The sequence below is a fragment of the Geospiza fortis genome, unplaced genomic scaffold (genome assembly GCF_000277835.1).
Source record: "Geospiza fortis unplaced genomic scaffold, GeoFor_1.0 scaffold1, whole genome shotgun sequence".
Lineage (NCBI taxonomy): Eukaryota > Metazoa > Chordata > Aves > Passeriformes > Thraupidae > Geospiza > Geospiza fortis.
In genome coordinates, this window is record NW_005054320.1 from 7941080 (window position 1) to 7965512 (window position 24433).

Genomic DNA, 24433 nt, shown 5'->3' on the forward strand with positions numbered 1-24433 from the left:
ATAATTAGTTTCTTCCTGGGCAACGGTAAAAGCTACAGGCTCAGCAGCAAACTGCACAAACACGAACAGTTACACCTTTGAAATGACTGGTAACAGGAATTGTACAGCCTCAAATACAAATGGATGCCCATGCTAGGTATCAGATTCCAAGAAGGGAAAGGGTAGCAGACATCAGAAAACAACAGCTCAAACCAGGGACCAGGAAAGGCGATTTCAAACACCTTTAACATATAAAATGAAAAAACATTGCAAAGAATTTTAACTTGTGAGCCATTCCTCAGGGAATTCAACCAGTCAGCAAGGTATTACTCTGACTTTTAAAGCCTTCCCAGCTTAATTCAAGACACTGCACCCAAACCAAGTCATTTTTCAGACTTCAAGATGATGCATTCAAGAGAGAGAACAACTTGAGTGAAGCTGGCAGTTTTGTCCTGTCCATGTGGAACACAGACAGGCAGAGGAGAGCCACAAGTAGTAATAAACCTGTGCTGAGTCTGATAACTTCCAAGGGGAGCAAAACTATCAATAGAGCTGTCCATGGCAAAAAAAACGAAAGGAGGCAGAGGAATATGAATTAAACTCTCCTGTAAGAAGAAACATAACAGATGGAAAAGGTGAAGGCCAGACAGCAACTAACATAAATTAGACACAATAAAAATAGAGAAAATTCTTAAGAAAAGCTTTGTGACTAGAAAAACTAGTGGTAAAAGGAAAGGAATATTTTGCTCTTTCATTCCTTTCAATCACAAAACAAAGAAAGAAATCTTACTAATAGTACTGATCTATGCTAGGTAGAAATGGTGAAAATGCTAGTGACATGGGATAGGAGAAACCAGTCAAGAAATACTTCCAATTCCATCTAAAAAAGGAACAGAATGTAGCAGTCATATGAAAATAGCAACTTCAATCTAGTACCATAGTATCAAAGTAGGAGATGAGACAACACCTTCAAGTGATGTATATTTTGAAATCAACAAAGAAACAGGAGGCCTGAAAGAGTTTAGTAACTAGCTCTCTAGCCCAGGGATTCTGATCTTTAAGTCAAACTTGGAATATTAAACAAATACCTTAAGACACTCATGACAGTACTCCCAAAAGGCAAATGAAACGACTCAATGACAAAGTTATGGAAAAACTGCAAAGATAAAGAATTAGGGAACGAAAAAATAAAACCTATAACACAAAGGTTTTATAAAATACAGATTCTGTAGTTAAAAAAAGAAAAAACCCAAACCCTAATTTCATTCTTAGATGACATCATTATACATTTGGTTTAACGAAGGGGACTGCATAGGTGCAACATACTTAAATTTTTATAAGGCATTGACCTAGCACCATAAGTCAGAAAGATAAACTGTACATAATCAAATACTAAGAGGATTAAGAAATGCTCAGCCTGCAAGTCTCAAAAAAAAGCTAATGAGAAGTTGCACTCAATGCTTTTCAAGTTAGCAAGATGCAATATTGTATTTCAACCTGGATCTGAAAGTAAAAATAACAACTGATACAGTCTGGGGGTGACAGAGCAATGAAAGCTGTGAGTAACCTGGTTCATCAGCCAGCCAGGCCCATTTACACAGGCTGGACTTGGACACAGCCCCATGTGAAGCACCCAGGAAACGAGAACCCAGAGCATTCCTGTAGAGAAGGGAAAACACTATCATGGAAAGCCAAGACTTGGGATGATTAGTCTTGACCAGACAAGCAGCCACTGTGAGCTCCTCTATCATGCTGTGAGAAGAGGGAAAATGCAGTCCTCTGCAGACTTAAGGCAAAGAGCCAGGGGGACCTCACCCATGGCACTGGGGCTTCAACACTCAATTCCAAAATGAATTTGTTCATAAGATAATGAAAAATTTGACAACATGTAGAAAGAAAAGACAAGAATAATTCATGGACTGGAAGAAATCCCTTACAGTGGAAGATTTACTGAGTTCTATCTGTTTACCTTGTCAAAAAGTGGATTGAGAAGTATTTAAACATTAGAGTGTATAAATGCAAGTCTGGGGGGGAAAGTCCCATTTAGGCTCCCTGAATCAGAGAGATGAATGTTTCCAGAACTAGGAACCAGAAGCCAAAGCAAGGAGAAATCTGGCTTAAATATTTAAACAGTGAAAACATGAAGCCCTTGCAGCAGACTACCAATGGATTTTGTGTCCCAGTGCCTCAAAATCAAGCCAATGCATTTTGTCAACACAGTTCTTGGCTATTCTCAGTACAGGCTAAATGGATTGAAATGTCACCTGTGAAATGCAGGAGTCAAACCAGACAGCTCCTTCTAGCCTAGCCTATGCACCTACCAAGCACTCCACCTGTTTGCAGCCAACCCTGGTGACTAAACCAGAGAAAAGGTTTCTGCCACAGGCTCCCCAGGTGCAGAGCTCCTCGCTGTTCTTGTGCAAAGCGCAAAGTGCCAAAGGCAGGGATGTGCCGCCCTCGTGCCTGCCCGCACGGCCCCTCCAGAGGCTCCTGCAGGGCTCGGCTGCAGGGGGAAGGAACACACGTCACAGGGGCAGGCTGCTCGCAGCAGCACCTTCAAGGAGCCTTTTACACCAATTTATTTCTATACAGGGTGGTTAAAAAAATAAAATAGAAGCCCCTATTGGTTGTTCATACAGAAGTCTGGGATTCTATAGGCTTTGGGTGGGTGACTGATTTTAAAACCCAACAACACATGCTTTTTCCCTTGCCTTCTCATTCTCTTCCAAGTCAGCCTCCATGATCCAAAGAAACTAATAAGTAACACACAAGACTAGCAGTCATGTGGACCAATTTAAAAAAAAAAAAGAGGAAGGAGAATTGAAGACGAAGAGAAAGGGAAAAACAAACGAAGATTGAAAATAAAAATTCGCCAGGATAATGCGTTTTATAAACACAGAGATAGAAACAGTTACAGCAAGGACAGAGCGGGCCAGGGGTGGGGAATAGATATTTATATATATATATATATATAAATTCAAGGGGCCTTCAGTTTATTCTTGTTGGCTCCCCCTTCTCATTAGATTGGTCTCTCTGTGGGGATCTTCATCCCCTTCTCTCCACTGTCCACCTTTTGGGGATTCTCTCCCATGACCAGGGTCCAGAAGAGGCCACCACTGCCATGTGAGTCCAGCCCGTCTTGGCAAGAGGGAGCCTGGGAGAGCACTCTGGCAAGAGATGAGCAGGAGAAGCTAGCCTTTCCCCGCTTCCTGCCAGCCCCTTGAAAAGACTGGTCTATTCCTCCTCCTCCTCGTCTTTCCCTTTGGGAAACTGGGGCAGGACAGGTATGTGAGTGTCAGAACTGCTGTCATTCCGCCTTTCAGGAAAGGGAGTAGAGAGAGGGTGATGATTATTTTGGCAGTCTCTTACCCTCCCTCCTGTTGCTTTTTGGTTTGTTGTTGATGCCTGCAGGCTTTTCTGAGGAGGGGAAAAGCAGGAGGGAGAGGAGGAGGAGTACAAGCTGCTAGGACATCATCCACAACAGGCAGGAAGGGCAATGAGCAGGAACCCACATTCCTACGGGGCCATTGTGCTGCTCAGACAGCTGTGAGAGAGAGGCAGCAGCCAGTTCAGACAGACTCCTCTCTACTGCTCTCCACTAGGGGAGGAGAAAGAATGCAATACTCCACAGCCCTTAGGCAGTGTAGGCACCTGTCCATCCCAGAGAACATGCCTCACCTCTCCCCCCTCCACTGGTCTCACCTTCCACTGAGGAGAAGGTTTCTCCCATCCAGTCCTTGGGGCAGGACGAGCGACCCCTCCTCCCTTTCACAAGCAGGAGGGACAGGAATGGATATTTCTCTCTTAGACACTCAAGGCAATCCTCAAAGAACCCCATCCAGCTGTGAACCCTACCACATTCTTCTGTGGCCTGCTAAAAACACGTGTCCAAGCCCATGTATATACAAGGGCCGTCTCTCCATCCCATCCACCACGCGTGTCACAACACGCAGCCCTGCTTCGTACACATCCTACAGTGAGAGAGAAGGCAAAACAGGGGCCTTTCTTTGGGTTTCAAAGGAGGGGCTCTTGCATGAGGAAGTGATCCCAGCACAGGAAAGGGGCTCTTGCACAAGGAAGCATCCTCCTACCAGGCAGGCTGTTGCACAGAAGGAGCACCCCCTTGAGACAGGCTGTTGTGCAAGGGGCTGCCATGAACAGGGTTACACAGCCAGAAGAGGCTGCTGCAGGAGGAGAGGCTGGAAACTGTTGCACGAGGAGGGCCGCTGCACAAGCGGTGCCCCTGGCACAGGCTATGCACAAGAGGCGTTCTGCTCCCTGGGTTGAGGTCTCTCTAGGAGCTGGAGAGGTGCTCCACTTGGATGGCGCTGGTGCTGACAGTGAGGCAGATGTCCTTGTGATGCTCTGAAGTCTTGTAAGGAGTCAGGTCAAAGGAGCACTGGGGGGGAGGGTTGGGTTGGTTAGTGTCTCCAGAAGGGCCCCCTGCTGCCCCCCCGCCCTGCGGCTGGAAGTGCTGCTGCTGCTGCGAGGCCTGGGCTTGTGCCTGAACCACCTGCTGCTGTGGGTCAGGGATGTTGTGTTTCCGCATGTGCTTCATCAGGTACGTCTCCTGCAACGGGAGGGAGCGTGTCAGAGGAGGGAACGACTCACAAGAGCCAAAGCCAATAGGGAGGGAGATGGCAACTCAGGGGACTGCTCCCATTGGATCTACAGAAGCTGCTCCCTGGGAAGCTGACCACTTTTGTAGACTCACCGAGGTGTAGGCCCGGCTGCAGATGGAGCAGGTGTAGACCTTGGCATGTTTCACCGTGTGCGTGGCCAGGTGCACCTCCAGCGAGGCAGCATCCGTGTATGCACGGTGGCAGTTGTGGCACTTGAAAGGTTTGTCTTTGTTGTGCTGCCGTCTGTGGGACTGGCGGGTGGCAGCAGCAGGCAGGAAAGAGACAGCAAGTGTGAGGAAGGAAGCAACTATTAGTACTGGAGATGGCTTTACCTCCAACACCCCGTTACAGGCAGGCCCCAAGCTCCTGGCTGCTCGGGAAGGTAGAGCTGGCTCCTAGCATAGGGACAGAACTTCTCCCTCCAGCCCACCACACCCCCCCCCCCACACATGCCCTTCCCTCTCATGCATACTAGGCATTAGAAGAGCAGAGACTCTTAATGCTCCACAACCCCCACCTTCCCAGTTTCCATGCAACTCTCAGTCTTTTCCTGGTCTCTCCTTTTCTGCCCCTCTATACATCTGCTCCCTGCATTTAATACCTTCAGGGCAGGATTTGCTTTAACTGCTTGCAGGTGTTTACAGCTCTCTGCTTTTTGGCACACTCTACAGTCCCCCTCCTCCAGGGTACTGCAACAGGACACACCGCCTCTGCTTCCTACAACCCTACCCTTACACCCTCCATTTCATTGTAAAACAAACAAAAAACCCACGCAGATACCCAGACTTTATTGGGTGTAACATTTCACAAAAGTTGCACCCCAGCTAAGTTAGAAAACTGCAAAACAGATGGGGAGAACTTCACTAAGGTCTCACCACTTTCAAGTCAATTTTACAGGATGTGACCGTTTATGCGACTTCTTTGGGCCACTAGTGCCACAAGTCAGGAATCTCTTCCCTGCCCAGGGCTTCAATAGCCTTCTGCATTCTTTTACTCTCCTCCCAGCTGCCCCACTTCCTCCACCTCCTCTACCACAGGCACTCTTGCCAACCCTTGCGGAAGAGCAGGACACACCCAGCCCCTTACCTGCAAGTTGGAAAGCTGGGTGAAAGCCTTTTCACACCCAGGGTGAGCACATTTGTAGGGTCGGTCCCCGGTGTGGATACTGTTGAGGAGGAAGAGCACAAATGGGAGGCAGTGAGCAGGCAGACAGGGCAGACTGCCAGGGCCTGCTGCTGTGTGAAGGGGATGATGTTGCCTTCAGATGCCATTCTAGCTGGACAAAGAGAGCTCTGCCTAGCTCCCACGTCCAGTTAGAAGTTGAAGACAGGCAGTCAAGCAGATTTCACAGTGACAAGGATTGGGGAGTAAGAGCTTAGGAATGCCTGGACAGCTCAGCATGTGAGCTACCTAAAAATGTATTGGGAAGGGGTCTGGAGGTCCAGGCTCCCTGCTCCAAACTCAGAAGTCCTAAATGACCAAGAGAAATCTGTTCTCTTGTTTCCACAGTACCAAGAAAGCAGCTCTGTTCCCTCCACGATAGACACACCAACACTTTTCCTTTCAAGTAACAGGCTGAGTTTACCTACAGTGTTAACCTGTCCCTGTCCCCCTGCAATGCCAGGAGCAGCTTCCACACACTCAGTCCAACCCCCGTGGTGCCAGGCCAGGATCCCCTACAGCCAATGCCTCTCTCTCTATCGCTCTCTCTCTGTGCCGCCCACGGTGCAAGACCAAGGATCCCCAGGGACAGCACGTGCCCACCTCAGCCCTGACGTGGTCAGTGTCTCCGGCGCAGCCTCCACTCCGTCCACTCAGGTGGCTCCCCTCCTTCTGGGGGTGCAGCCGGCCGCATTCCCCGCCCGCCCCCCGCATGCTTGGCGCGCGTGCTCCAGAGGTGCATGCCGGCAGCGCGGGGGGACCAGGGCCAGGCCCCCAGCCTCCTCTGGCCCTTACCGTGTGTGCTGCTGCAGGTGGGAGAGCTGGCGGAAGGCCTTCTGGCAGTAGCGGCAGGTGTAGGGCTTGGCCCCCGAGTGGATGCGGAGGTGCTGGGCCAGGTAGGATGTGTTGGCGAAGCTCTTGGAGCAGTGAGGACACTTGTGTGGCTTGACAATCGCCGTGTGGAGCTTGGAGTGGATCCTGCCGAAGAGGAGGAGGAGCAGCAGCAGTTGGACATGACCGCCATCTGGCTAGTGCTGATGGAATGAGGGCACAAAGGGGGTGGGACAGCACCACGCTATCTGCTACATGAAGGAACTCCGAACACAGCATGAGCTCTCTTGGTCTCAAACTGTGCTCCCCTTGGATTCAAGAGACCATGGTCTGTCTGCACCGGGGGAGGATCCAGAGAGAGCAACTATAGAGCTTGGACTGAGGGGCATTGGCAGAGCTGTGTGTGGGAAGCCTGTGGCTGAAACAGCAGGGGGGCTGCAAGCCTGGACTTGAGATGTTTGGCAGAACTACGCTGGGGCGACAGGGAACAGTCCTCCTATGCCCGCTCTACTCTCACACTGGCACAACCAGCCCTGGCTCCTGTCAGAAAGCGTCACTCCACTGCTGGCGCCTCTCCGGCGGAGCAGCGCTAACCTGAGCGCGCCCAGCCCCTCACAGCCGGGGACCAGGCTCACGTGTCCAGTACCGCTACCGCCGCTCTGCCGTGCGTACGACCGGAGCAGCCTGCCACAACCAGCCAGGTCTGCCCAGGCAGTTGCCCACTGAGGTGCTCACAGCATGCTGGGATGACGGCAACATGCAGTGCAGAGGGCCCCAGCCTCCTCTGGCCCTTACCGTGTGTGCTGCTGCAGGTGGGAGAGCTGGCGGAAGGCCTTCTGGCAGTAGCTGCACGTGTAGGGCTTGGCCCCTGAGTGGATACGAATGTGCTGGGCCAGGTAGGAGCTGTTGGCGAAGCTCTTGGGGCAGTGAGGACACTTGTGTGGCTTTGTCTCCGTATGGGACTTGGAGTGGATCTGCATCTCCGACTTGGAGTAGAAGGTCAGCGAACACATCCGGCACCTGGGACCGGGGCGAGGGGAAGAGACAGGGTCACACGGGGGTAAGCCCCAATATGGATCAACTCTAACCGGATGGGATCCTCCACACTGAGTGAAGAAGGGGCGTTTTCCCACTATGTGGTACTGGGGAGGTTTCACCTGGGACACGGCTTGGCTGTGAGTGGTTCAGTCCCAGGGGAACAAATTTAAGCTTGGAACTGGTGTAACAGAACAAACAATACTTCACAGCCAGACAATGAAGGTGTTGGAAGAAACCAATTGGCTTGCAAGAGAGGTAGGGCAGCACTCTGAAAATTTTCCAACAGCAATGCTAAGGGGATAGGAAAAATTCCCAGACAAAACCTCAACTTTGTTAATCTATGATTTATTTCAGTAAAAAAACCTTGGAAAATCTGGAAATCCTAGGTTATAGTTCATATTAGAAGTTAATTCAATGTACTGTGAAGTCTGTGAGAGCAGAAATGGCCAAATCCACTTAACTCTGCTCCCATTTCTGGAGAAGACACTCAAAATATTTAGGATATAAAATGCTGAGAATAACAGCAGTGCTGCTTTCCTAGTGGGTTTCACAAAGATACTCTGGATATCAAATGTGGTATTTAATTGGTCTAGTGGGCTTTCATCATTTCAGTCTTACTGATCTGATGCAAAATGTTTTGTCTGGGCGTTTGGATCCATCTGTTCCCATAATGATCAGAAATGTATTTGTTAACACACAGACTCTCTGAACAAGAAGAAGCAGTTGGCATCACTCTGCTACGGATGCTGCTGTTAAAAACTGTTCCTCCACTACGACACCAGGCTGTTAAGAAAAGCTCGTACTGTTTTACAGTTCAAGATGGTAAAAGCTTTTGTGGTTTTTAATTTGACAGAGAGATAGAAGCTGCATCCAAGTTCTTTCTTCCATTTCTTCCCCACCCCCCATGTGTGTCAAACAAGGGGCAGAGTAAAGGTTTATCTGAATTTAGGGTTTTCATTTACATTAAAGACAAAATAGAATCTCCACATGTAACTTCCAGGGTCACATTTGAGAGAAGAGATGCCAGCCAGAGGAAGGCTGGTTAACATGAATTCAATGTTCACAGTGGTTTTGTCTGGGAATTTCTTGAGTTTTATAGTGTTTACAAAACTGCTCAGCAACAAAAGTCTCTGCAGGTATTACAAGCCACAGAGTTGATCCTGCTATTCCCCATATCCATCTCCTCTCAGGAGGATACTTCATCGCATTGACTGTTGTGGCTCTGTTGGAGCCAGAAGCTTTATGATGTGTGCAGTCTGATTAGCGTATGTCATGTAAGCAGTATTTATCCAGCACCTACCTTCACTTCCACAGGCCCTTCTGAGCCACAGCTTGATTCCCAGCCATTTAGCTGGAAGCCATGCCTCCCTAGCAAGCACTCTAACACACACCTGTCATAACATTTCCCTCCTCTCCACCTTTGCTCTTTTACATTCATTATCATCTCTAACAGTTGTTCCCACGTGTCCTACCTTCATCTTTTTCTTAATCCATTTTAATTGCAAGCCCTAACAGAACATGCAAACTAAGTACATCCTTACATAAATCCCTCCTCAATACGCACACACACGGATCTCTGCTGGAATCAACAAACAGAAGCAATTTGACTGTTTATCCCTACATCAATTAAAGACATAAGGAGTAAAAAGGTACATCAGCATCATCTTTTTTTAAAAAAAAGTAACTCTTGGTTTATAAACCAAACTATCTCAAATCGCACCGCTTGTTCCAGACTTCCTGAAACGCTAGACTTGAATAAAGCATATATATATTCTGCAGTAATCAAGTCATACTTACATGATGAGGACTGTGTATCCTTGAAAGCACCAACGTTAGAAATAACTGAGGTGAACACTGAACTGAAAAATACCTTTGAGTCGCCAAGTCCAGTTCCCTGCTACTGCAAGCAATTACAGCATAATCCCATGCTTGACTTTTAGCAAGCTCCTTCTCAGCAGATGCTGACTTCCATTACTCTCAACTGAAGCCCGTTCCACAGCATTGGCCCTCTGATAAGGAACCATTCAATTGAGAACAAGCTCCCAGTGTGAGGCTGTGCTAATATGGCTCACCAAAACAAAGGGGAATAGCAGGTATCCTTTTTGTACACAGGAGGGGAGTGACTGTTCTTGCCAACAGCATGTCTAATTCTGAAGTCAGTGTCCTCAACAATTACTGAAAAACTCACACAGGCTCAGCAAACTTAAAGAATGATGGCATGTGGAAAATTGGCTTTGCAGGAAAGATTCACTGACTCCAGTTGATCTAGGTTTGGAGTAAAGCTTAAAAGATAACTTGGTCAACAGCCAAATAAATCTATGAAGGGAGAAAAATATCAATTACTAGGGGCTTATTTTATGAACAAGTCAGATATAATGAGGAACAACAACTGACACCAGAAGTGGAAAAAAGAGGAAACAGGCCTTTTCCAGCCATGAGAATAATGCATCTTTGGAACAAGGCTTGGAGGCTACAATATGGTCTCAATCACTTGGCCCCTACAATCAGAATCCAGATACCTTTCTGAGAGAAATACCCTTCTAAGGGTTCTGCTCTAGTTTAAAGGGAATACTGGACACTAATCTCTTCTGTGCTGTACACGAGACTCTAAATTTTAAATAGTCTATTCTGCTCTGAAAAATTAATGAACTTTACCATGCCATCAAGTCCAAGTAGTCCCATGCATTAAATCTATAGTGCCATAAAGCCATCAACTTTATCTTCCATAACTCCTGTGCACCCTTTCCTTTACTTATTTGCTTTGCCAGGTATCTGCCTTCAAGTCAGAAATTCTCTAAAATAAACTTTAATGAAGAGAAACAGACTGCATGTCCTTTTCCATTTTCAAAATAAAATTATAAAGAAGTTTTCAAAATATCGCTGGCACTTGCATGATAATGATAAATCTGATTATTAGCCAAAACAGGCCTCAACAACAATAACAGAACCCCCCAAAACCTAAACCTCCTCAAAACCCCCAAAATCAAAACAAAACCCTCAAACAAACAAACCAACCAAACCCTGTTGTCTGAATTTAGCAGCTATAGACATTCTGATATTGTTTTTCAAAAACATTTAGAATTAAAATCTTGCAAGAACTCATTTTCTAATCATCTAATTAGCATCAACCCTGAGAGAGCAAGAATGTTATGCAGCATTAACAAATTCATGAGCCTTACGAGTTAAAAAAAGCCCTGGAATATAACAGAAAGCTGCATTTCAGAATTTTATATTGTGTGGTATCAGGCTTTTTCACGGGAACAAATGATCCATTTAATTAAGGGCTTTGCATTCTGCTTCAGACAACATCAAATATTAAAGGGAAAGATGCAATCAGCCCTCTAGTGGGCAAATATGGATTAAAAAAAATGTTAAGTCTATATGGATAATAAGAATATCCCATCTGACACTAGCAGCATTTCAGTGTTCTACTTCAGTGAAATTCTGGCTGGGGAGAGGAAAATAGGGAGTGCTCCTTACTAAGCATGAATGAAACACTATATGAAATAATTGATTTCTACCCCCTCCTCTGTTTAATATCCATTTTTAATAGTCTCCCCACTGTGCTTCTAAACTACCCCTCCTTTGGCTGCATTCTTTCTGACAGCAAGAAACAGAAATGACTGCAGCATTCCCATTGATGGTGTGACACAACATCCCCTGCAGCTCCTTGTTATGGCTCTGCAAATTCAGACAGCCTTGGAGAAAACATCCTTAATAAAACAGAGGTTCATATCAAACAGTTAAATTAGCACTCAGCCATATGCCAGAGATCAAAAGTAACCCCTTCCAATGTTTACAATGCTTTCTTTTTTATAGGAAATAAAGACATTCAAAAAATGTTCATGTTAGACAAAGACACTCAAAAATCATGAAATGCCAGCAAAAGGTGGATGCACAATTCTATTTCTACTCCCATATGAAAGTCATCACAATGAGTCATAGAGAAAATGATGCCTATAGCAACTAGACTACAACTCTGTGGCACACAGTGCTGTATTTTTTTCCCACTTTTCATGGAATGTTCCGCCTCATTCATCAGATGCTGTTAGGAGATAAAATGCCATCTGAAATACCAGCTCATAGTAAAATTTGCCCAACATGGATTAACAGCCTTTTTCAATCAAGTGCTTAATTAATCAGTATCACAGTTGTGAAAACTATGTAAGCTTTATATGGCTCTGAGAATTCGAATTCCTAGTATCTACTGAGAGCAGTCTTACAAGTTGAGTCCTTGCTCCTTCTGTTAGGCTACATATACAAGTTAGACCATCAGTAAAACTAAAAATCAAACCAGGAAAGTCTGAAGTTAGACTAGGTAAGTTTAGGCTGTCAGAGTCAGCAGTGCATTTAAAAAGGAAGGAAATGTCCTGCCTTTCAATGCAGAGTTAATGAAGTAACTAATGCAAGCATAGCATAATAATGGATACACAGTTCATGATAAATGCTTGACCCTCACATTGCCCCATTTTTTAAGTGTTACTGTGAAACACAGTAAGAGAGACGTACCCACTAATTCCAAGTGGCCAAACTGATATCTGTGACCTCTTGTTAATATTTTGTAAGAGGAGGGGAAAGGAGACAAAACTGACATCCAAGATACACAGGTACACTTGGGCAACACCCAAATAAAGCCAGTGAGTACAAAGACGCCAAATGAAGGCACAGGAATTGCATCTCTGCTTCCACACTTGCACACCCAGCATCAGCTCCTATTCCAAAGCCAATGCTGTGCTTCCACTGCACAGTTTACACTACTGGAGTGTGTAACAAATCCATCAGCTATGCTCACAGATCTTGGTCAACTTACTTCCACAGTCCTTCAGTCACCTGGTGGCTTGGTAAGGCTGCAGAAAAGCATACTCTCATATACTGGCAAGGCAAAGAGCAGTTCAAAATGCTCTCATCATATGGCACTTTCCCAGTTCCCAGATTTGAGGGCATTCCCGCATTTTGTCCATTTTTCCAAATGACCCTAAAAATACCTGATGCAGAATTTTGTGGTATTTCAGCATACTTCACAAATTCCCTGTGTTCTTTTAATGACTCAATCATTTATGCTTTCAACAGTTGCACCTTAAACCTTTTCCATCGCAGTCTTGCATTGGGAGCTTTCATGATGTCACTTAATTCCTAAAAGTCTTTTTCACAGTCATTGCTTTCCAGGATAATGTTCCTCCATATTTCTTATCTTTAGACCAGAGACATTCAATAGTCTAACAAAACACTTCTGTCTGATAATGTCTGCCATTGTGTCCAAACATCTGGACCTCAGTCCCTGGCTGCTGGAGACATCATGCTGTCCCAAAAGGCTAAGTCTTCCATGGGACTGTATTAAAATATATTTTGTCTGAACAATTAACAACCACATAAAGTTCCCATTTCTTTACAGCTACCTACCAGCATTGTTTTTATATTTAGATTATCAGCCACGACTTTCTGTTGACCTCCAAATTATTGAACATCAGGCCTAAGACATTGTCCACCAATTTTTGAAATCAGTCACCATTAGCATAAAAGACCAACAAAACAATAAAACACAATAATGTGCTTCCCACTACAGTGATAACATGCAAGAGCTAAAATTAAAAGAATACAAAAGGCCCATTAGAAAGCACTAGGAAATTTGGAAACATCAGGATTAAGGTCATCCATGTCACCATAATTTGGCTCTGCAATGCAGGTGCGTTCTGATACAGCTTTATTGACTGTTTCACAGAACTGCACTTTTATTATGTTGCACAGACAGATACTTAACAAGCAAGCATTCAGCTTTTTCTATCACCACTCTGGACAGCCTTAAGCCTCGTCCAATTCCAACATGCAATTCCAACCTCGTGAAGCAGATCACTCATCTCCTGTACCCACCACAGAAGTATCAGTGCTCCATAAGTACTCATCTATCTCCACAATGCCCCTGGTTTATGTTTTGTAAGGCAAGGGAATCACAAAAGACCCAGTGAAACACAGCAAGAGAGACGCACCCACTAATTCCAAGTGGCCAAACTGATATCTGTGACCTCTTTTTTTTCCTTTACAAGAAAATTCCTGTTACATACATTCATATCACTGCTCCTATAAATTTCTGTGCTACTCTTATGAGCTGCAACACTTCTGCAAAGCAGAACAGGGTCTGACCTGTAACAGAGGAGTGTTCAATGATACTTGAGATTATGGTTTTGGGAACACCGAATGTTAATTACTTCAGGGTAACTCTCTATGGTCATTTGTAGCCTGAGACAAACGCAAATCCACTGAAGATTCAACCTAACTCATACTTGCACACACTTCAAGGCAAGATTATCTTTGTGTAGGGCCGTAGGATACCACAGCAATCTGCGGCAGAGGCAAATGTAATCAACAGTTCTTCATACTAGCAAATGGCTTCCCCAGATCATCCCCCTCAATTCCACAATCCCATGTCAATGCATTTTATTTCCTTTTCACAGAATATTCCTTTCAGGTCGAGCAAACATGCAGGTCTCTGACAGGCTATCGTGTACCAATAACTAATCAAGAATGGTATCAAAGTGCATTGACTCAACAGGGCCAAATTAAGGTGTAATCAGATAAGAGGAACAAAATACAGTTTTAAAGTTCCCTCTCTCCCAAGCTGAAACTGTGACTGTCCTCCTCATTTCCTTGCACACACTCATTCCATTGACAAGTAACATGCCAAAATTAGAATTTGTGACTGCAGAACTTCTCCTGTCAATTCCTTCTGTTTGGCACTATGAGGAACTGCCAAAGGAAAGCACATGCGTGCACACACTCACAGTTACATCTCAGCAGAAGGGAGAGAACTTACCATAACACAAAGTTTTACCTCATTATACTCTCAGGCATGTGGCCAGTCAAATTGTCATTTTCTAAGCTCCAAGCATTGCATTTATATACAAAGCAAGGATTATGTGTACAAACTGCATGTGCATATGTAAATGTGCATGTGCAACAATATTCCTTAGAGCTCTGAGACCATAAGACAATGCCAGCCACTCTGGAAAAGGGGTAAGGATCTTAAAAATCAAGACAAGTCTCAAAAATACGCAGCTGAGGAAAGAAGAGAGACTCTCTTGGAGTCCTCTACTGAGGGAAAGGCTAATAAGCTCACCCTTGATTAGACATCAGAGAATCCACACAGGAGAGAGCCGCTGGAAACCAGGCATCATTAGTTCCGCTGCTCACGGAACCACTTGTTAAAAAAAGCAAACAGAAATTCCAACGTGTGGCATCACACTGACACCCACGTTGGTCATCAGCAATCTTAAAATCCACTGCACAGACCTCTGCCACTGCAGCTAAGATGATAAATGACAGCAACAATACTTTCTCACCTTTTTCTAGCCTAAGAGGGAGATGAGGTTCTTTGCCAGAGGAGGTCACATTCTTATGTTGACATCAAAGCCATGGTAAAATTTAGAAACACTGGGTTTAATATTTCTAGGCTTTGGAGGGAATGTGGTCAACCTTTCTGCCTGACACTTTGAACTTAATTCCCCTTTTGCCCTTAGCCTTCCAGCCCAGAGCAATCCCCTCTCCTGCACCAAGGCCTAGACCCAAGCTCTTTACCCACATACCCCAGCCTCTTGATCCTCTACTGCAGGGGCTCTTTGCTACTTCATTCCCTCAATAATTTAACATTTATCTCCTCTCCCTCATGCTTCTGTTTGTCTGTCCATATCCCATACTCTTGTCCCTCTCTGTTCTGCCAGTTCTAGGTTCCTCACTTTCCAGCACCTAGCAGGTCTGGTTCTTTCCTCCATCCCTCAGTCTTGGCTGCTTATAGCTTATTTCTGTGCTAGCTCTCCCCTCTCTCCCTTGCAAAGAGGCTCCCCATCACATCCTCTGCTGCATTCCCTAGTTTGTAGGCCCTTTTCTCTCCTCCTTTCTGATTCCCATCTCTACCAAGTTTCCAGATTTCCTCAGCACAAACAGCTCCAGTTCTCATCCCTACCACGTTTGAACTAAGCAGTGTCTTCTCATGCCTTGCTGTTGTGTCCATCAGAGAGGGAGGTTACTGTCCACACTGGGCACTAGAGACCCCTTCTGAAGCAGGAGGAGGAGCAGTTGTGCCTGAAGGAAAAGCATGTTTGGCCCTCCAGTGCAACTCTAGAAGATGCTTAGAGGTGCAGAAAGGGTAGATATATAGTCCAGCCTCTCACAGAAACTGAGAGAAGTCAGACTGTATTTGTCTCCTCTGTGGAGATAGACTGTCTGCTGAGTGCCTGGAGTGATGCAACCTCAAGAAGCCTCAAAGAGAATATTACCTTCCTGTATTTCCACCTGCAAACTATAAATCATCTCAGAGCATGTTTAACAGATTTTTTCCAAGCTTAAAACCGGCCAAATTCAACAATATTGGCACAGACACGTGTAGCTTACTACACTCATAGCCACCACACTACAAACTGATTCAAAACTATCACTTAACAGAAATGCTAAATCCAAACAGGCTTAAAACAAGACGTGCCTGAGAAGATATCCAGTTCCCCTTGCGTACATAATTTGCTCTCTAATGAGGGTCTCCATCCAGCTTCCTCACCTTCTGCAGCTCAGTTCACTAAGGATTCTCTACATTTTTGCACCTTGGACTCATCTCTGGAGTTTCCTATGTCCCTCAGCTGCTTATTGTCTCCCAGCTTCCCTGCTGTTCCCCAGTGAAAGTAAGGAAAACCCAAAACTAGAAGTGGAGAAGACAGAGCGTGTTGATTACACTATGACAGTGAGGCCCTTCTCAAGCCAACAACCTTTCTGCTGGTATCTGAGGCTCCAGAGCACAGCTTACAAAACATTCCAGACTATAAACTGGTATTCATCCTGGATCTAACTTAGTCCCAGAGCCTAGCAATGCCTATACAGAGCTCTCTTCCTCTTACAAAGAAACTGCTTAGAGAACTGTCAAGAGAAAGAGAATTGATGATCTGGGCCAGAGCGGCTGAATCACCTGATCAGTCTTGTCCACTGATCACATCACACCACAGACTTCTAAAAGCGCACAGGTACAGCCACCACACCAGGACTAAAAAACAATCCTACTGTATCCAGGACCTGTTTGCTACCTTTTCCTCAGCATCTTTTAAAGCACTGGGAAGAAGCCATGTGCTCCACAGTGCCAGCATCCTTCTAGAAAGACTCTTGATGCTGAACTCATTTTCCAAAGAAAAAGGGAATTCTACAAAGATGTCAGGGAAGATTAACAAAGAGCTGACGATGAATCCAGACAAGACTGAAGTGACATTACTCATGAAAGAAAATGCTTCACAGGACTGGGTTACATCCTGTCCCCTGCAGGTGCAAGCACTCTTCCAGCAGCACAATGCAAAGCACCAAGGACTCTGGCAGACTAATCCTAAGGACAGACATCGAAGATCTGCAAGTACTGCCATCATTAGCAAAAGCCTCACACCTTTTCTTACAAAAAAACCCCTAGTCATAGAGATTCTTCCACCACTTTCACAGCAGCCTACTAATTCAGTTCTAGAGATGATACAGCAATAAAGCAGTTGCTATTTGCTGGAGCAGGCACCTCCACATTTAGCAGAGACTCGGATGAGCTGCAGTACATGTATCAAGGTTTATTCTCCAACACCTCCCACATCTGCCTGGCTGTGCTCCTCATTCAAGGCCTTACTCTGTCTTTATCACCACACTAGGAGTCAGGAATTATAAATATTAGCCACCTGCCCAGACACTCATGACAAGAGAGTTCACAGAGCTCAAAAACAAAGCTTAAAAAAATAATTAAATTTGGCAAAATAATATCAGGTTTTAGGAATTGGGTATTAAAAAAAAAAAACCAAAACACACTGATCAATGTAGTACAACTCCTTCCAGGAATCTGAGTACATTATTCTCAGTGTCTCATCATGGGAATCAGTGAAATCATACAAATGTAGTCATATGAATGCCAAAACCAACTCCTCCTCCAGCCTGAGAAAGAAGCAGGAGTAGAGGAACCTCACCCACAGTCTTAATTTAGCTAGCATATGTCTGCATACTGTAGTGATGAGAACTACTGAAATCATCCTCTAGAATACAGAAGGATCCCAGCATTCCTCAACGTTTTAACTTGTGAGTCTATTCATATGCATATTATAGAGAAACGATTTTACTACGTTGCACAAAGGTCTTCTCTCCCACAGCTCCAAGAGAATATAGCGCTTTCCTTGATTTTCCACCAATCATTTTTAGTTCCAAACTTGCACATGGGATGCATCATCCAAAGAGCAGATCTCAAGGAGGGCAGAAGTACTGCCTTCTGAAGCACCACTATTGGTGGTCTTCAGTAAATCTCAATTTAGCTCTCTCACACCTAAGCACTGCTCAGAGGAAGGCCTACTTAGGGTGGGAGCTGGTGAAAGAGGTAACAAACTCAGATAAAACATAAAGAAATCTTAAACATTAAGAAATTACATGTGCCCACATACATACTCATCTGTTTTTTCCTTGCAAAGGCTTTTTCATGAGCTGTTACGCAGACTATGCGTGTTCATAAAGTTTCTGCTGAGTCACTCCACCTGGTCTTGGGCATTTTTTTCCAAACTTACAAGTAAACAAGGAGCTATAATTAAAGCCCTGGTTCAGCTTTAATTCTAGCGTTCACTGCCAATTGTGTCCCCTGTAAATACATATTTAACAACCTAATTAGCAACCCAGACTGTAAGCAGCTCGAGTAGTGTGGATCTGTGGCTATGGCCCAAAATAAATGGTGGGATTACAAATAGCAAGCTACCTAACACTCCCACCCTTCCTCACCATACGCTGATTATATTTTCAAAGTGGAAGAACTGGGACATTGGCTAAGATAAAAAGGCTGATCCAAGCTCTGGTTTTGTACCCATTTAACTGTGTTGATTAAAAATGTAAACATTAAAAAAACGCTATAGTTAAAAGTGAAAAAATAAAATGCCTGGGGTGGGCGCACAGATTCTATGTAGATGCCTTCATATTCTTAAGGCATAATTCCAGAAAGGTAGCTAAATCTGTACCAAAACAAAGTACATCTAGGATGATAAAAGGAAAACTGTTTCATATAGGATCCTGGGCACATTATAGGCAAGTGAGAAGACCTAGGGACCATCTCCTATTTCTGTTTCAATTTGGCTACTACTTCACCTCTTATTTATCTTAATCAACCATCAGAAATACCTATCACTGAATCACCCAAAAGTGCTCCTGCTTCCTGCCTGAGACAGACCATCACATTTACTGCCTACCACTTTCTGCTCTGTCTGGTTTCCACTTTTTCTAAAACACCCACACTGCTTATCCTCTGGTTCAAGTATTCCCTCCTACCTTATCTCTCCCCTCCCCATCACTCGTAAACTCAAGCCACATCCCTCCAAGCTCAGAAACCCAACCTCAGGGCTCAGAACTCTCCTCCCTCTTATCTGACACACTTAGGGCTCAGAAACACCCTTAATATTTAACTCAGAATTAAATTTTTTTCATTGTTTTGTTTGGAGTGCTGAGATAGAAGGAGATCACATGGGGCAATACACACAGGAGCAGACACTACTACCACAGTTCACTTCCTGCTCTGTGTGTCTCCAGTTTGTAGTCTTTACACTGGACAGACTGGAGCTCTAAGTGAGGAGCACCCAGGTGTAGCAGGGCTCTCTGCTACACCAGCAGAGCTCCAGCTGCACCAGCCAGCACTGCACTCTGCAGGACACCAGCCATACTACCTGGCTGTGCCACCAAGGATGTAGTTTAGCCTCCATAACATCCTGGTCATTAACTAACCTAGTAACATTAACAACTATATATTCAGGAAATCAAGACTGTCGACTAGAAGGAAATCCTTAGTTTTGGGTCAACCAATCAGCTTGTATATTCCTGACCAGAAAGAAAACTCAACTCTTTCTGCAGCTCAAAGATTCTCTACTCAGAGACTCTCTAGGTACAAGGCAGAGATCTCTTCTTCCCCATGTAACCCTCTGAAGGATTACACCCCTATCCCCATGCAATGTTTAACCCCACTCCCCACCTGTATGTCTTGCCATCCTTGTGCTGGTCCTCATCATCCTCGTTTGTCAGCACAAAGGGGTCGCTCATCTCTGGCAGCCCCGACTCCTGCAATCGTTTCTTCTTGCGGCCCCGGGGCGGTTTGGGGGCAACTCCCCCAGCCCCGCCACCTTCAGCGAGGGTGGTTGTCCCTTTCTTGGACAGGTCTGGCACCACCTGCAGGGCTGCCTGGGAGCCAGGGGGTAGCGCAGAGACAATCATGGGAGCTGAGATGGGAAAGGTCTGGGCAGAAGCAGCTGTGGTCACCAGAGAACCTGATGGGGAAGTTATCACCAGACCAGGACCTGCAAACAAAGGAAGGTGAAGGAAGTCAGTTATTACATCTCCAATTATGCCCAACCTCCTTATCCCATAGAAGCACCTACTTTTGACTACAACACAAACAGAAGGGTAGCTTCCCCTCCCAAAGCATTCCCAGTCTCCCCTGCTGGAAGCTGCACTTCCATAAAGAGGGTGGATGTATGGAGTGCCTAGAGATTCACAGTGAAACCACACCAAGGCAGTCCACACCGCCAGTAAGGCTAGGAATAATCTACAGACCAGTAAGGATTCTCCAGGACCTCGTGTTTCCTCATCCCACAGTCCCCTCTGTACACTGCTGAAGCCCTTGGAGTGCCCCACCTGCTGTCATGAGCCCAGCAGACTGCACTGGTACCACGGTGATGTTCTGAGTCACGGGAGCTTGGCTGTGTGGTGTCAGCTGCTCCGGCTTGGTGTCCGAGTCCATGGAGATCCCAGTGGGCAGCGCCACAGAGGTGGGCACTGTCAGCAGGGCAGGGTAGTGGGGGGGAGCCAGGCTGCAGCCCTTCTCTGTGGGCAATAGCTGCTCCTTCATCTTGTTAATGAACATGGTGTTCTCAATCTAAATGGGGGAAGGACAGGTCTTAGCATACCCTGGCACAGCTCTGCCCAGCATTTGGCTGAGCAAGAAATGCAACAGAAACACTCACTGTGCAACATGCATTGTAAACTTCTGCACACAACAGGCTGGCAGATCTTACCTGTCCCGAGACGGTGGGCACTGCTGGCCAGAAGTACGGGGAGGAGTTGAAATGAGATTCTTCCATCCTAGCTGGGCACAGGGGGCAAGAAGAAGGGGGAAGGGAAGAGGAATGGAGGATAAGGAAGACAGACACACAAACACACACAAAAAAACCATTAAACTCAAAGAGACTCCAACATGGAACTGACTCAGTCTAATGCTGTGACAGTTCCTTATTCTCCCCTGTCTTTCTTGAGCAACTTCTACCCCCTTTTGAGCTATCTGCCCAAATTAAAAAAAATTATTTTCAGGGGAAAAAGGTGCCTGTTATTCCCACGGGCTTGGGTCCATCTGAAATGTCCCTTGCCCAGTAGTCCTCTCTGCAAAAAACAGGACTGACTAGAAACCCACAACACATCCAAATTTTCCCAATTATCATCCACCCAAGTACATGGCATAAATGAAGTCTGTGCATCTGCAAGCAGGCAAATACAGATGAAAACTGTTTTTCCCCATCACAGACAGTCTGACCCCACAGGCAGTGAAAATGTTGGACCTTGCCTGTCCCTCCACCCCAGCTCAACACTAAAGACTGAGATGCAGCAAAGGGACATTAGCATCATGTTACACAGGAAGAAAGACAGGCAGAGAGAGGGAAACAGACTTGCCCAAGATAACAGACAGCCACAGCAGGCCAAGAAGTCAACTCAGGGCTCCTAACTTCTTGCTGCCACCCCAGCCCCACTCTTGAAAGCAACACAGAAATATTATTCAATATTCCTGCTCTCCTCCAATGAGACTAAGCAGTAGGAAAATAACCTGATTCCCTTGCTCCTGAGATACCCTATTTCCAAGCAAGATCATGTCATGGCTCTCCATTGCCCATTTTCTTCCCATCTTTGGGACAAAATTCTGCAGGAATCTGTCCACAGCCAAGTGCCCACTGCTCCATCTCAACTCTCCCTGCATTCAGAGGACAAGTTAGACACCAAAAGAGAGTCTCCTGAGCAGAGGTATAATCTCTTTGGGAACACCTGACTGAAGAAGCACTTTTCTTTCTAATCCTTACATTCCTTTGTGTAATACCATTAGTGGAAAAAGTTTGTTACACTTGCAAAAACACTACTCAAAACCTAAAGAAATTAACAAAACAATATTTTCTGAAAACAGATACATCTATTTCTAAACAAATATGGCATAAGTGGTAGGTAAGAACTATGCTCAGAATACATTTGGCAGAGAGCACAACCACTGTAGGTTTTTCATGCAGCTACCTGCAAACTGTCCTACTCATATTTCTGTTATGGTCTGTCAGTGGTCTCATAATTGAACAATATTGCTTCTGAAGGGTCTGTCTCAGTGCTCAGGGGAGCTCAGAGGGATGCCCCCAGTAGCATGAAACACATTACAGAAGTATATCAAGGCAGAATAAATACATGTGGAATTGCTGTGTGCGAGCCAAAATGCAAAGATAATTTTCCTCTGTGTGGAGAAGCAGTATTTAAATGAACCAAATTACCCGATAATTTTGTTTTTATGAATTGCTCATGCAACAGCAAGGCCAAGTACTCCTGCCTCACTCACTCACTCACTGCAAATCAACCAATAAACACACTTAAGGATAAATTATTTACCTTACGTTGGTGGCATGCAGTCAGACTGCTCGCTGCCTGACTGAATTACTCTGGATTTGCACTGCTGTGATTCAATCAGAGGCTGATGGGGCAAGACTCTTACCTTCCTTCCTCTGCTTTCTTTTCTGAGCCAAATCAATTATTAAGTACACTGCCCACAGCACAGCCCTTTGCATGTAACGCTTAATTACATGACTTTTTTCTTCCACAGGATGGGCACACATGAGGAGATAACACATCCTTGGCAATTGAGCACCACCTGAATCAAGAGTGGTATTTTGTTTGGAATTTCCAAGATGGAGGTTTTTTGCTTGGGTTTTGTTTTGTTTTTAAAATAAATAAGCAGTTATTTGCTTAGCCTCCACATCAAAAACACCAAAGTGAACCTGACTGTCCAAAACCACAAAGTCTCATATAATAATAATAATAATCAGATGCATTTTCCAGAGAAACTTTGTAGTTGTCCAAGACTCCCTTGGATGCAACTGCAAACTTCAGGAGTTAAACAGAAAGATGCCAATTTAAGCAAAAAAACTCACAACAGCTTTCTTATTTAAAGAGAACAAGTAATAAAAGGCAAGTCCATTTCCAGATTCCAAAATCCAGACTAGCAGAGGCCAGGGCACTCAGTGGCTGCTTGTCTCCATCTTGTCTTGCACCAGAACTTCACAGAGAATCTAACTTTTGTTTGCTCAGCTTACAGTGTGTGGAAGTCAAACGCGGCTTGTACTCATTCTTCAAAGGACAGCTACACTGATTTCATTAGACTCCCTCAGAATCTACCTCTCCATCCAAAAATCTCAATGCTTGACCATACATATTATCTACCAGGCCTCAAACTTCTGGCTTGAAAGGCTGAAGTGTGATGGAGTTATAAGAATGTGGAGGAAAAGGAGAAATGGCGTAAAAGTTGAAGCTTTCATGCAATTTCACTAGCAAGCCAGTCTTCCAAAGGCAGAAAACAAAGGTAAGATTCCTCCACCAACCTGCTGGCCTAGTACCCAGAGCTGTCCCTCCCCTACCCCATTTTTAGGCTAAAAGGGTATTTTGAAAACATGCACCCCTATTGGCAGCCCCCACTGAGACGCTGCTCACACTTACTTTACCAGAACTCTGCTCGTAACCCTTCCAATTGCTCTATAACTACCAGACATGGGCTGGAGCTTCAACCCTGTACCACAGCACGTTCCCACTGCAGGGCCTTCATCATCCCAGCTTCCACAAACAGGCCAGAGATGGGACCTTCTTCCTATTCACCAGTCTAGTATCACACAGATGTCAACGTACCCTCCTGATGTAAACCAAAAACACTTTCTGTGTACACACCACAAATGTACATACACCAAATAAACAAGCGAGTGCACCAGAGAACTCACAAGGGACAAGGGATCTGGAGTTTACATCTCACAGAATCACATACTTTTAACGTGCTGCATTTATACTTCTTGGCAGCTCAGCACTTTAATCATAAACAGACAGACAAAAGCACGTGCAAATATACGGTGAGATACAAGCTGTGTTTCTGGAAGGCACAATCAAGGTTGGATGTGCAGGTATTTGTTCAGAGGTTGACTTTTAACACAGGTTTCTTTATTCTCCAGATGCCTGGCTTTTATTTCCCATTCGGCACGGAGTTTGCAGTCAACAAAAGGCCCTGAGCAATGCTTGGGAACAATTTAGACTGTTGTTTTATGTCTGCCCAAGATCTTTGTTCAGTGACAAGGAGCTTTTAGGCTTAATTGCTGCAAAATACTAACGATGCTGAAAGCCACACAGGCTGTTACAACAAAAGCAAAAACACTTCCCTGGTAATCATAAGCACCAGAAAGTTCAAACGCTGCTACACCTTTAGAACAGGTGCATTTGAACACACATCAGGAATATCAAAATGTATGTATCAAAAGTCCTGGATCCCAAACCTGCACAGCAGAGACAGAACTTTGGTGCCGTTCCCCAACACTTGTATATCCTCCACCCCGACCGGGCGAGCCTCAGTTGGAACAGGTGCCTGGCAGCAGGCATCCCCTGCGCCTCAGCTCCTTCCAGGCGCTCAATCCCTGCTCCCGCTCCCTGGAGCCCAAACGCCCTCACGGCCCCAGCTCCGGGACCCGCGGCTCTTCCCGTCTCCCATCTCCTCCCAGCCCGCGGCAGCCCCCGGC

The 24433-nt window shown here is 45.3% G+C and overlaps 1 protein-coding gene across 4 annotated transcripts; it reads right to left on the reverse strand.

Moving 5' to 3' along the window:
• Nucleotides 1–2540: 2540 nt before the first annotated feature.
• Nucleotides 2541–23635, reverse strand: ZNF384 (zinc finger protein 384). Of its 4 annotated transcripts, XM_031056618.1 has the most exons (10): nucleotides 23376–23634; nucleotides 20660–20726; nucleotides 20280–20520; nucleotides 19621–19942; nucleotides 7389–7613; nucleotides 6558–6740; nucleotides 5688–5766; nucleotides 4694–4852; nucleotides 4461–4549; nucleotides 2541–4167 (listed from the first exon to the last, which is right to left on the reverse strand). In XM_031056618.1, exons 1-10 carry the CDS (start codon nucleotides 23426–23428, stop codon nucleotides 4143–4145), a joined length of 1443 nt encoding a protein of 480 aa, XP_030912478.1. In that variant the 5' UTR covers nucleotides 23429–23634; the 3' UTR covers nucleotides 2541–4142. The 4 variants fall into 4 exon arrangements, with proteins under 4 accessions (XP_030912478.1, XP_005420656.1, XP_030912477.1 ...); XM_005420599.2 differs by having other exon boundaries at nucleotides 2541–4549; nucleotides 23376–23635; XM_031056617.1 differs by having other exon boundaries at nucleotides 2541–4549; nucleotides 20660–20730; nucleotides 23376–23635.
• Nucleotides 23636–24433: the final 798 nt, after the last annotated feature.